The sequence below is a fragment of the Halichoerus grypus genome, chromosome 11, assembly GCF_964656455.1.
Source record: "Halichoerus grypus chromosome 11, mHalGry1.hap1.1, whole genome shotgun sequence".
NCBI classification, from domain to species: Eukaryota; Metazoa; Chordata; class Mammalia; order Carnivora; family Phocidae; genus Halichoerus; species Halichoerus grypus.
Genome location: NC_135722.1, coordinates 15,145,579 through 15,158,834, shown reverse-complemented (window position 1 = coordinate 15,158,834; position 13,256 = coordinate 15,145,579). Strand labels below are relative to the sequence as shown.

General features: G+C 39.2%; 1 protein-coding gene across 16 annotated transcripts in view; it reads left to right on the top strand.

The window, feature by feature from the left end:
- ATG13 (autophagy related 13) overlaps positions 1–13,256 on the top strand; it is a 52,914-nt gene that overhangs the window by 15,197 nt on the left and 24,461 nt on the right. For 10 of the 16 annotated variants that reach the window (XM_036104992.2, XM_036104990.2, XM_036104989.2 and 7 more), the window contains 3 exons: positions 11,397–11,478; positions 12,452–12,532; positions 12,970–13,089. In XM_036104992.2, coding sequence (XP_035960885.1) covers positions 11,410–11,478; positions 12,452–12,532; positions 12,970–13,089 — 270 coding nt within the window. In that variant the 5' untranslated portion in view covers positions 11,397–11,409. Of the gene's footprint in view, positions 1–9,783; positions 9,953–11,396; positions 11,479–12,451; positions 12,533–12,969; positions 13,090–13,256 lie in introns of all 16 variants that reach the window. The other 6 variants (XM_078058086.1, XM_078058080.1, XM_078058081.1 and 3 more) reach the window with 3 other exon arrangements.

Below are 13,256 nucleotides of genomic sequence, written 5' to 3'. Positions count from 1 at the left end.
AGCAGGGAGCCCAACTCGCGGCTCAGTCCCAGGCCCCTGGGATCATGACCTGAGCCGAAAGCAGATGTTTAACCAACTGAGCCACGGAGGTACCCCCTTTTCTGCCTTTATTTATAACCTTTATATTTCTGTGCTTTTTAAGTGAAAATTAACATTTCAGTATGAAAGTAAGTCAAAGATCCAGAGAACCTGCCTATCCAGTTAAGTCTGCTTTTCCCTTAGTTGATTATATATTTTGCACTGGAGCAGTGATGTAGAATCTTCTATCTAGTATTTGGATGTCGATGATCATCTACATCCATTACATAACAACAGGAGAATTTATTTAATGGCATATTCTCTCTTGTTGCGTTAAAATATAAATAACATAAAATTTACCACGTTAACCATTTTTAAGTGTATAGTTCAGTGGTATTACATTGTTATGCAGCTATCCCCACCACCCATCCCCATAACTTTTTCATCTTGTAAAACTGAAACTCTATAGTGTTGAACACCAGCTCCTTCTCTTCCCCCAGCTCCTGACAACCACTATATTACTTTATGGCAATGATTTGACCACTCTTAAGTACCTCATATGAATGGTATCATACAGCATTTGTCCTTTTGTGACTGGCTTATTTCACTTAGCTAATGAGTTCATCCATGTTGTAGCAAGTGTCAGAATTTCCTTCCTTTTTAAGGCTGAGTCATATTCCTCTGTGTGTGTGTGTATACGTTTTGCTTATTTATTATATTTTCAATACTTGTTTAAAAATAGTTTAGTATGGTATAAATCTCTACATGTTCTAAACACTTTGGGAACCTTAAAGAGTTATTTGTTGTTAGGAATTTCTATTAATGAAAGTGATGGAGGCAACTGGGTGGCTCAGTGAGTTAAGCGTCCGACTCTTGATTTTGGCTCAGGTTATAATCTCAGGGTCGTGAGATCAAGCCCCATGGCACGCTCCTCGGTGGGCATGGAGCCTGCTTAAGATTCTCTCCCTCTCCCTCCACTCTCTAAAAAAAAAAGGAAAATGATGTGCAGAGAATGTTGTTGACTTGAAATTGCTATTCAGAGCCCACTAAAAAATTTTTGTTATTTGTTAAATGTTGTAAGTCTTGAAGAAAGGCCTTAATTGAGGTTATTTCTCAGGAGGAAAAGCTCTAAGTGGTGAGTCTGGGGAAAACAGGTGTTGATGAAGGGCGCCTGGGTGGCTCAGTCGGTTAAGCGTCTGCCTTCAGCTCAGGTCATGATCCCAGGGTCCTGGGATCGAGCCCCGTATCGGGCTCCCTGCTCTGGGGGAAGCCTGCTTCTCCCTCCCCCACTCCCCCTGCTTGTGTTCCCTCTCTCGCTGTGTCTCTCTGTCAAATAAATAAATAAAAATCTTTAAAAAAAAAAAAAAACAGGTGTTGAGGGGGCAGCAGTCTTTGGGGGAGGATTACGATTTGTAACTATATTTTTGACCTAATTAAGCCATTTTATAAAAGGTAACACTTGATAAATTTAATCAAATATATGTTGGTGGGAACCACATAGAATTTTTTGTAAATCTGAAATTATACATAGTAATTAGGTTATGTCCCTAGGGCAAAAATTTAATAAAGAAGGTGGTAAGTAGCTCTGATTAACGTACATATTCAGCATATGATCAGGAGAGGGATAAGAAATTTAAAAGTTTGCAGAAGAATTTGCAACATAATTGAGACACTATAATGTTAAGAGGTAAAATGGCCTTGACTTGAACTAAGTGATAACCCAAAGCCCTACTTTGGCACAATCCTCTAGCAGCTGTTGCACTGCCTTACAACCCACCCTATCAGGGCGTCTGCACCCTTAATGTAAACAGGCTTTTAGTCAATTAAAATGTGTTGGTGACAGTGACTAATGTGGGCCATGTTCTGCAATGTCTAAAGAAAAGAAAGCCAAATGAATACATTGTCAGGTAAGAAGCCTCTCTAGGCGTGTTGTTTTTTTTTTTTTTTGGAGAGGGCATTGGGGGGCAGGGGCAGAGTGAGAGGGAGAATACCAAGCAGGCTCCGCACCCAGTGTGGCTTGATCCCAGGACCCTGAGATATAAAGAATTGGACGCTTAACCAACTGAGCCACCCAGGCACCCCTCTCTAGACTCTTGTTGGAATTCCAGTTTGCTTGCCCCTGAGGTAGAGGAAGATATATGAACCTCATAGTGGGATGATAACTACTTAACCAACTGAAATAATTTTACTTTCACAAAATGGCCGCCTTTTAGGAAGGGCAGTATGTTGATCACTTGATGCTTCTCTTTCTGTCTACTTAGCAGTTTTATTTTTCAAATAATAAATTGGATTTATGGTATATTAACTGTCTCTTGTAATTGAAGTTGTCCTCAAAACCTTGATTGAACTAATAAAATTAGTTTTTTGAGTATGTATGTCCAAGGACTAGATACTGGTTCTGGATCACCATTTATTTGGTAATTTCAGTGACCAAGATCTTTCTTAAAAGTGCCAGCAGGCCTCTGATTACCTTTTCAAAGTCATTTTAACCTATTTCCACTAATGACTTTGCATGGGGAATCTTGAAGGTCAGACTTAGGAGTTTGTCAAAATTTCTGGACCATAGGAGCCATATAATGATACAATGCTTTACTTACATTAGTCTTTCAGCATTGTGCCTAAGATTTACAGTGTAACCTAGAAGAAGGTGTTGAGGAAAACTTTTCCTATACATTCTTATGCTTAGTACTTGGGGGCCTGAAATTTAAACTGACACAAGACTAGGGCGCCTGGGTGGCTCAGACGGTTAAGCGTCTGCCTTCGGCTCAGGTCATGATCCCAGGGTCCTGGGATCGAGTCCCGCATCGGGCTCCCTGCTCCTTGGGAGCCTGCTTCTCCCTCTGCTTCTCTCTCTCTCTGTCTCTCATGAATAAATAAATATATAAAATCTTTAAAAAAAAAAAAGTTTTAAACTGACACAAGACTAGCAACCATAGGAGTACTCAGTGGTGAATAACCCACGTGGTTAGAATTTGGACTTATATGCCTAATTTAGCAAGAGAAAGGGGCCTAGGAGAAAAGGCTTCCTCCCCCCCACCCCCAACTTTTACAAACTGTTTATTTTTCATCAACCTTATTTCCATTTTGTTTGCTTTTGTGGAAGAGCAGCTTAAGACCACTCAGTGGTTGTTGCTACCCATTCAGTGGCCTGAGCAGTGGGAGCTGCAGACCAGTCTTCAGTGGCTGGCTGGGCGCTCCAGTCTTCAGTAGGGAACTGCTGAATAGGCACAGAGGGCACGCCTTCAGACCAGTCTGCGACTTCAGGCTGAATAGCAGTGAACTCAGGAGCTGGAGCCGTCCATTCACCCTGACATTCCTCCTTAGTCACAGCCGAGTTTAAAAAAAAAAAATTGTATGTATGTATGTATGTATTTATTGTACTCTCTCTACCCAACATGGGGCTAGAACTCACGGTCACGAGACCAAGAGTTGCACGCCGCTCCCACTAAGCTAACCAGGTGCCCTGGAGAAAAGCCTTTTATAGGAAGAACAAATCAGTTTCTTTAGAAAAGACAAATGAGTCTTTAGGAGAACAAATGGGAGATAAGAAAGTTTGTGATAAAATTTGTTTAGGTAGGTGCAAATGGTCTTTCCATCTTCTTCCTGACCTTGAAACTCCCCCAGAGCAGGGACTTGTGATCTCTTGGGAGTAGATGCCAACCTGAAATGGGAATTTATGGCTGTCCTCATTTTTCAGAAGTTTCTGCTTTTAGTCAGATAAGGGAAGCCCAAGAAGGTTTCTTTCTACATCTGTTGAATCTCAAATGTCCTCAGCTTAAAATAATCTTTATGCCAGAGTGGCTTATTTTGGGATGGCATATCCTGATCTTCAAATGTAGAGTAACTAACCAAGTGAGTCTCTTCCAGATAAGAAATGAGACCTGGATTAAGGTGGTTCTTTGGAAATGAAAATGTAGCACATATAAAAGGATTTTGTATAAGCAAGAACTTGAAGGATTTAGTAACCGGCTAGTATTAGTAAAGGGCAGAAAAAGGGAAGAATTACAGATCTCTTTTTAATGTTTGTTCCAAATTTCCCTTTAAAGTCCTTGAAACACTCAAAGAAGGCATTTTGCAAAAAGCAAGGCATAGGGTAAACTTTATATAACATTTATATTGTAAAGAATGAATTAACTGCTTGATAGGTGAGCCCTAAGGGAACAGAAAGCTCTGATGCCTGTAGATAACTTCTTCCCCAGTGGAGATCTCACCCCTTTTGGCTCAATAACTAACTCTAGTTACATAATCCTTTTAGTGCTTACGAGGTACAAAAAGTCACAAGAGTCATTGTGCTATTATGTTTGCATTGGTAGATGTTCTGGTGTTGGGAACACAATTCCCCACTTCAGTATAAAATAAGGGCAGTGCAGCCCTCCAGCACTATTCTTATCTCCGATCTGTTGCTGTGGTTGCTTTAGGGCCTTGAGCGGTTTAACCCTTTAAAAGGCTTTTTATTTTTACCATAACATTTGTTTGTGTTTTCAACCAAAATTAGGAAGGTCAGAAGGTGGGTGTATGCTTCAAAAGAATGTCAAACATACACATGGTAGGCTCCAAAAGATAAGTCCTTTATAATTTGGATCACTTCAGGCTTTAACCTGTCCTTGATCACTGTGGACTCTACTGTGCCATCTGAGTCCTGCAATCGCTTCTTCTTAGGTGTTTTATTTCTCCTTCATTGGTTTCTCCCCCCTCCCCCATAAATTTGCTCAGATAGTGCTATACCATAGAGAAAATCCTTTTCACAGCAGCTTGAGGTCTCTTTCTGTTTAAATTCTCAGAATCCAGCTGAAGCACCCCCACTCTTAAGAAGCGATCCTCTCAAAGGTCATTACAACACGATGCCAAGTCCAGTGGCCTTTTTCTCACCTTGAGAACGAAGGAAACCAGAATGTGTCACCCCAGAGTATGCCTCTTTGACATAAAAATTATTTTGATCTGAAGGCAATTAAGCAGCCAATGCAGGAGAACCTTTCTTTACCTTCCACTTCTCCGCCTGAAGGTGAGATAAACTCTCCTTTTCCTAGAGACAGACTCTTAGCAGCTCAGAGAGGGCACTGGTGGAATCTGCAAACAAACCTTACCCCATTTTCCTCCCATATATTTATCTTCCCCCAGTTTGCCACCCTTGAAAGCCTAGAACTGCTTTCATTTGTCTTGTCATTTCTCTACAACTTTATCATTCTTTGTTGAAGATCCCATATAAGCCATAGTTCTAAGCCACACTGTTGAATTATTTTTCTGTTGAGGTTTCTCTTGTGAGATGTGCACTGCAGGTGTTAATACACTGTTTTTCTCTTGTTAATCTGTCTTTTTGTTAAAGAGGCCCAGCTGAAAACCTGAGGGGGTATAGGTAAAGTTTTGCCTCCTCCACAAGAACTTTTATATTATTTGACCATCCCTTCAATCTTGAAACTTACTTCCTCTCAGTTTCAGTGATAACTGCTCAGAAATCTTTTTTCCTATTTCTCTGATAAGTTCTGGCGTTTCTCTTTATGGTTCTTTTATGTCATTATTTTCTTGGGGCCTTTGTTATTTCCCTGTTATCTTCCATGGTGATTTCCTCTACTCCTATGTTTTTGTTTTTGTTTTGTTTTGTTTTTAAGATTTTATTTATTTGAGAGAGAGAGAATGAGAGACAGAAAGCACATGAGAGGGGGGAGGGTCAGAGGGAGAAGCCGACTCCCTGGGACTCCAGGATCATGACCTGAGCCGAAGGCAGTTGCTTAACCAACTGAGCCACCCAGGTGCTCCTACTGCTATGGTTTTTAAACTGTTCCTTCTTTTTGGAGAATATCTACTTCTCTCCAACTTTAACCTCAGTCTTAACCTTTCCATTAGTTATAAATTGGATATTTTCAGATTGATCTTCTCGTGTTTCTAATTCAACCTATTAAATAACCTGAACTGATTGTAAAAAAATAATGAACCGCGATCCCAAATGTCTACCACAAGAAAAATTAATTTATGATGGATCACGAATATAAACATGAGAGGTAAACAATAACATTTTTAGAAAAAAATGTAGATTTTCATGACTTTGAGATCAGCAAAAAAATTTTCAACAGAGCACAAAGAAGTGCTAAAAAAAAGTTGAGAAATTTGACTTATTAAAATTAAGAACCTCTGTTAATCAAAAGACTCCATAAGAGGATACTACTACTCAGCAATAGATAGAAATGAACTATGAACGTAGAACACAACATGGATGAATCTCAAACTAATTATACTAAGTGAAAGAAGCCAAAGAGTACATACTGTCTGATTTCATTTATATAAAACTGTAGACACTGCAGATAGGCATTTATAGTGATAGCACAGCAGTGGTTGCCCAGGGATGGGGTGTTAAGGAGGTGTTGGAAAGAGGGATTACAAAGGAATATGAGGAAACTCAGGGATAGGTATGTTCACGATTTTGTGGTAATGGTTTTACAGTTACAAATAGATGTCAAAACTTACTATGTCTTGGGGCAATTGTGTGGCTCAATTGGTTAAGCATCCGACTCTTGATTTCAGCTCAGGTCATGATCTCAGGGTTGTGGGACTGAGCTCTGAGTTGGGCTCCAACCTCAGCATGGAGTTTGCTTGTCCCTCTCCCTCTGCTCCCCCCCCCCCATGCCAAGCTCATGCTCTCTCTCTCAGATAATTAAATAAAATCTTAAAAAAACACAACAACCTTACCATGTCTTACACTTCCAGTATATTTTTTATTGTCAGTTATACCTCAGTAAGGCTGTTCTTAATGTGGAAATAAAGACCACAAAATGAGAATGGGTGAAGGCCATTTAATCGGAGCTTGTCATAGCCCGGGAGTTAGCTGCCATCCCTTGCATTGGCAAAGACTCAGAGGCAGGTAGACCAGTGGGAAGCTTTATAGTGGAAGAAAGGGAAGACTTTCAGATATGTCCTGATACGGGGTTATTGGCATGGGAAAGCTATAGGCAGCCTAACTACAAGTGGGGGCATCCTATGTAGTAGTTTAGGGATATATATTTGGTTTTCTGTGGTTGGTCCTAAGTTGGAAGCAGGGACAAAAATTAGGGGAACTGTCAGTTATTACTCAAGTCTTCACTGTTTGGGGTCAATTTTTACAGGGGTTATTGTTTGGCTTCCTGGACTAGTTAGTTGGCTAGAGATAGTCTGACTTCCTTGACTGGTTACTGTAGATAGTATGTTGGCTTCTTGGGCTAGATAATGGAGATATTAGTTTGGCTTACTTCCTGGGCTGGTTCCTGCAGGTTGTGGGTCAGAGCTCTATTTTTATATAGTAGTCTGGCCTTTGTCCATTAGTATATTCAGACTCTCATGAAAAGAAACAGATGCCATAAGAAAGGCAAGACACAAACTGGGAGAAGATATTTATAGTGCATATCCAACAAAGTACTTATATCCACTATATACGTTTTAGAAACTTCTACAGTTCAGTAAAAAAAGATAACCTAATTTTTTAAATAGGCGAAAGGCTTGAACTAGTACTTCATTCATTAAAGAGGACTTCCAAATAGCTAGTAAGCATATGAAAAGGTGCTGATAGGGGAAATTCAGTGATCATTTAATCACTAATTTAATCACTAATCATTTAATACAGATTAAATGAGATACTACCATACCCCTGCCAGGATGGCTAAAATTAAAGAATTAGTAGTACCAAGTAATGGTATAGCTGTGGAGCAACTGGAGCCCTCATACGCTGTTGATGGGAGTGTACATTGGTACAGATTCTGGAAAACTGTCCGTTGTCTATTAAAACTACGTATACTTTGTGACCCAACATAACACTGCTGGGTTTACATCTGATGGCAAGGAATGTTATATCCACCAAAAGACTTGTGTAAAAATATAATAGCCAAAACCAGGAAACAACCCAAATGTTTATCTGCTTGGAATTTATAAATAGTTTGTGGTAGGGGCACCTGGATGGCTCAATCGTTAAGCCTCTGCCTTCAGCTCAGGTCATGATCCCAGGGTCCTGGGATCGAGCCCCGCATTGGGCTCCCTGCTCCGCGGGAGGCCTGCTTCTCCCTCTCCCACTCACCCTGTTTGTGTTCCCTCTCTCGCTCTCTCTCTGTCTCTCAAATAAAAATCTTTAAAAAAAAAATAGTTGTGGTATATTCATAAAGTGGAGTGCTACATAGCAATGAAAAAGAATAAAGTGCCACATGCAGCATCATAAATGATTTTCACAGGCATGACTTGAATAAAGGAAGCTACCCACGAAAGAGCTAATACTGTTTGATTCCATTTATATAAATGGAATGATTGGTCAAAATAGATAAAACTGATCTATGATGATAGAGGTCAGAATAATGGTTACTTTTTAGTGCGTTTACTGACTGAGGGGACACAAGGGAGCCCTCTAGATTATTGGAAATGTTCTGTAACTTGATCTGAATTGTGGTTATATGGTTGTATACAAACAAAATATCTTTTGAAATAGAAATGAAAACAATAAGATATTTATTGATCTGTACACCCAAGATTTGTGCATTTCACTACATGTAAGTTATACCCCATTTTTATTTATTTTTATTTTTTATTTTTTTGTACTTTCAAGTTTTTATTTAAATTCCAGTTAGTTAACATATAGTGTAATATTAGCTACAGGAGTAGAATTTAGTGATTCATCACTTATATATAACACCCAGTGCTCATCACAAGTGCCTTCTTTAATACTCATCACCCATTTAGCCCATCCCCCATCTACGTCTCCTCCAGCAACCCTCAGTTCGTTCTCTATAGTTCTGTTTTATGGTTTGCCTTGGTCTTTTTTCCCCCCATGTTCCTCTGTTTCATTTCTTAAATTCTTCATGAGTGAAATCGTATGGTATCTGTCTTTTTTGACTGACTTATTTCACTTAGCATAATACACCCTAGTTCCATCCACATCATTGCAAATGGCAAGATTTCATTCTTTTTTTTTTTTCCCGTCAGAGAGAGAGAGAGAGAGAGCACAGCAGGGGTAGGGAGAGGGAGAAGCAGGCTCCCCCCTGAGCAAGGAGGTTGATGTGGGACTCGATCCCAGGACCCTGTGATCATGACCTGAGCCAAGGCAGACATTTAACCACCTAAGCCACTCCAGTGTCCCACAAGATTTCCTACTTTTTGATAGCTGAGCAATATTCCGTTTGTGTGTGTGTGTGTGTGTGTGTGTGTGTGTGTGTGTATCACAATTTCTTTATCCATTAGGACATTTGGGCTCTTTCCATAATTTGGCTATTGTTGATAGTGCTGCTGTAAACATTGGGGTGCATGTATCCCTTTGAATCAGTATTTTTGTATCCTTTGGGTAAACCCCTAGTAGTACAATTGCTGGATCATGGGGTAGTTCTATTTTTAACTTTGTGAGGAACCTCCATAGTGTTTTCAAGAGTGGCTGCAGCAATTTGCATTCCTACTAACAGTGTAAGAGTGTTCCCCCTTCTCCACATTCTCACCAACACCTGTTAGGTTTTTTGTGTTGTTGATGTTAGCCATTCTGACAGGTGTGAGGTAATATCTCATTGTAGGTTTGGTTTGTATTTCCTTGATGAGTGAAGTTGAGCAATTTTTCATTTGTCTGTTGGCCATCTATATGTCTTCTTTGGAAAAATGTCTATTCATATCTTTTGCCCATTTCTTAACTGGATTATTTGTGTTTTGGGTGTTCAGTTTGATAAGTTCTTTATAGATTTTGGATACTAACCCTTTATCATATATGTCATTTGCAAATATCTTCTCCCATTCCTAGGTTGCCTTTTAATTTTGATTTTTTCCTTTGTTGTACAGATTTTTATCTTGAAGTCCCAGTAGTTCATTTTTGCTTTTGTTTCCCTTGCCTCGCCTCGCCTCGCCTCACCTCGGGAGACGTATCTAGTAAGAAGTTGCTACGGTTGATGTCAAAGAGGTTGCTGCCTGTGTTCTCTAGGATTTTGATGGTTTCCTGTTTCACATTTAGGTCTTTCATCCATTTTGAATTTATTTTTGTGTATGATATTATATCTCAATTTTTAAAATTTCCTGTTTCAACTCTCTTCTGTTTATATCTTTCCTTAAAACTAGCTTCCTATTTATTGTTAACTGAAATCTTGTTAAACTTTTTGTAGTTGGTCTTTAAATCCCGTCAGCTCCTCCTTTAAAATATCTCCCATCCATACTGTTTCCAAACCATGACTGTACTAGAGTTTGAGCCTTGACCACAAGCCTGCATTATTGCCAAGGAGTTAACTGGTCTCCCTGCTTTTCATACTCAGAACTGTTCTACAATATGCCAGCAAAGCTATCTTTCTAAAGCACCATTCAGATGATGCTAACACTCTGATTGTGTTAATTCCTTTACTCAGAAGTCTTGAGGGAGCTCCCATTTCTGTTGTATTAGGTACAGATCAGGCTTGCATGCATTCAAGATTCTTATGATCTGGCCCCAACCAGCCATACTATTTCCCTATCCATACATAGTCCTTTAGAAAACTGGGATACTTAATAGTTCCAAATCCATTTTGTTCTCTGTTGCTGATACTCTTTGTTCATGTTCTTCTCTCCCTAAATGCTTTTTCTTCCTCATACCAGCCCTATCTGAAATCATTTCAGCCTGAGGGGCTATGATGTGCCCCATGAAATCCATGGGATATAATCTGAGTTATAGCCAAACATTTCTATATATGTGCATTTTTCTAGAGAAAGGGCTTGTCTTGTTATCAGATTCTCAAAAGGGGTCCATGAATCCCCCAAAGTTAAATTGATTTAGTGCTCTTCTGAAGGAATACAAATGATCTCATTTTATGTTTTTTTAAGATTTTATTTATTTATTTGAGAGAGAGCAAGAGCATGTGCCGGGGGTGGGGGGGCAGAGGGAGAAAAAAAAATCCCAAGCAGACTCCCAGCTCTTGCGGAGCCCAATACAGGGCTCAATCTCACCACCCTGAGATCGTGACCTGAGCCAAAATCAAGAGTCGGACACTTAACCAACTGAGCCACCCAGGCACCCCTCATTTTATGTTTTAACAGAGTTTTTGTCTTGTTAAAATTTAGTCCTCACTATGGTGGGTAGTAGAAGTATTTTTAATAGATAAGTTATATTTAAAGCTTAAAGTTTCAGATGCAGGTAAAATGGCTTGTCCTCATCCATTATTTAGGTCCCTAGGTCTTTTCGTGTGTGTGTGTGTGTGTGTGTGTGTGTGTGTTCTGGAATTAAATTTTACAGCCTAGATTTCTCTTTGTGGTGAGCAATTTATTTTCCTCAAAAGATACTATCTTAATATTTTTCACTTTGGTATCTTAGGGGGAATTTTTTTTCCCTCCCACATGACTGTTTGCACAGCTAGACAATACCATCTCTGTATGCTTTGAATTTAAAAGATACTAGTCACATTTTTCAACACTTTTTTTTTTTTCTGTTTCAGATTCCTATAGGCAATGGAAACTGATCTCAATTCCCAGGACAGAAAGGACCTGGACAAGTTTATTAAATTTTTTGCCCTCAAGGTAATTTATCTATTCTCTTGAGCTCAGAACTGTTAGAAATAACTTCCGTGCTTCTCCCTTTTTGGAAACATAGAATAACAGCTTGCAGCTTGCCCATTTTAAGGGATACTTCTGTCTGTTGTAAACCAAACTGTGAAGTTTGGGGGCGGTACTGGGGGTGTAACTAAAAAGTAGCTTCCAATTTTCCACAGCTACTTGTTCAAAAAAAATTTTTTTTTTGCAAGGCTGTTTGCAGAAATGTCAAACTATTATGCCAGGTTATTGGCACAGTATGTTCCCTTGGGGTGGGAACAAAGATTGTGGACTGGAATGGACAGCATTTTGGGCATCTTCCCCAAAGCATCAACTAACTCTGAAATGTCTAACTTCCATTTATTGTTCCCTTCTGGGTAAATGAGGAATTAAAACTGAATTTTGAATACTTTAGAAGTTATATTTTCTTAAATCTAAAAATCATTTCCACCTCTATCACTCCTCCTTCTCATGATTGCCATGTAAAAAACAATCCATGCAGTAGATTCTGGTTGTAAAATTAGTTGGGAGACTTTTGCCATATGGGCCAAGTGATATAAATAAGTGTGGAATCCTTGGTTTAAATCTACTATGATTACATAAGTGTACGGCAGTGAATATTTAAACCTACGGTTGGACTTGTCTTTATGAAAGTCAGAGCCACCAGGTGCAAATTTCTTTCTGCCATGTGAGAATATTACAGATCCCAAGCCTTAAACTAAAATTTCTCTAATCAGTTGACATTATGCCCTCGGAAATATTTACAGTATTATTTTTGTGTCATGGTTTTTTTTTTATATGTTCTTGAATTTTAAAATCCTGTCCTTTCCTAAAGTGTTGTTATGATCATTGGCATCTTTTTAACCCTGCATTCAGAGGGTGTTAACCCTGATTGTGAGTCAAATCAATTTAAGACTGTTCATCTTTGATTTTTTTTTGTTTGTTTTTTCCTTTTTTTTAGACTGTCCAAGTGATTGTCCAGGCTCGACTTGGCGAGAAGATTTGTACTCGTTCATCTTCATCCCCAACGGGTTCAGATTGGGTAAAATTCCTGTTTTTTGTTAAGGCATGTTTGTCATAAGGAATTGTACATAGTGCAGTTGTAAAGAATACAATTTATAGTATTACTAAATCATAACATTAATATATCTAATTCCATTTGATTCATTCACTTGGAAAGTATGTTCTTCATCGAATGTTCGTCCTAGGTTTGATTCTCATCTTTCTTCTGCAATAGGTGAAAAACTTAGTCTTTAGAAAAATACCTTGTTAACTAATCTTTATAATAAGTCATTAGCTCTTTCAGCCTGAGTTTTGGGGCTTTGAATCAGGATATCTTTTCTGGGCAAGGGAGAAATGAATGAATGTCCTTAATTACTCAAGGCAATGCCTGCATTAGCCAGCATAACCATCTCACTGCTTTATGTTGCCGTAATGTTTCTTGTAAGTGTTTAACACAAAGTCCCTTTTGTTTTCTAGTTCAATTTAGCAATCAAAGACATCCCAGAGGTTACACATGAAGCAAAAAAGGCCCTGGCAGGACAGTTGCCTGCCGTTGGGAGATCGATGTGTGTGGAGATCTCACTCAAGACTTCTGAGGTAAGGCTATGGCCAGGATGGTGTCTTCATTTGGCACTCAAAGCTCTTCACACCCAGCTTCCAGCTCAGCCTCATTCCTGCCTCTTCCCTCTCTGAACGTAGCGCTCTCTGAGGAGGTCAGATTTTTGTACTTATCCTCCCAAACACTTGGAATAGGCTCTTTGTCC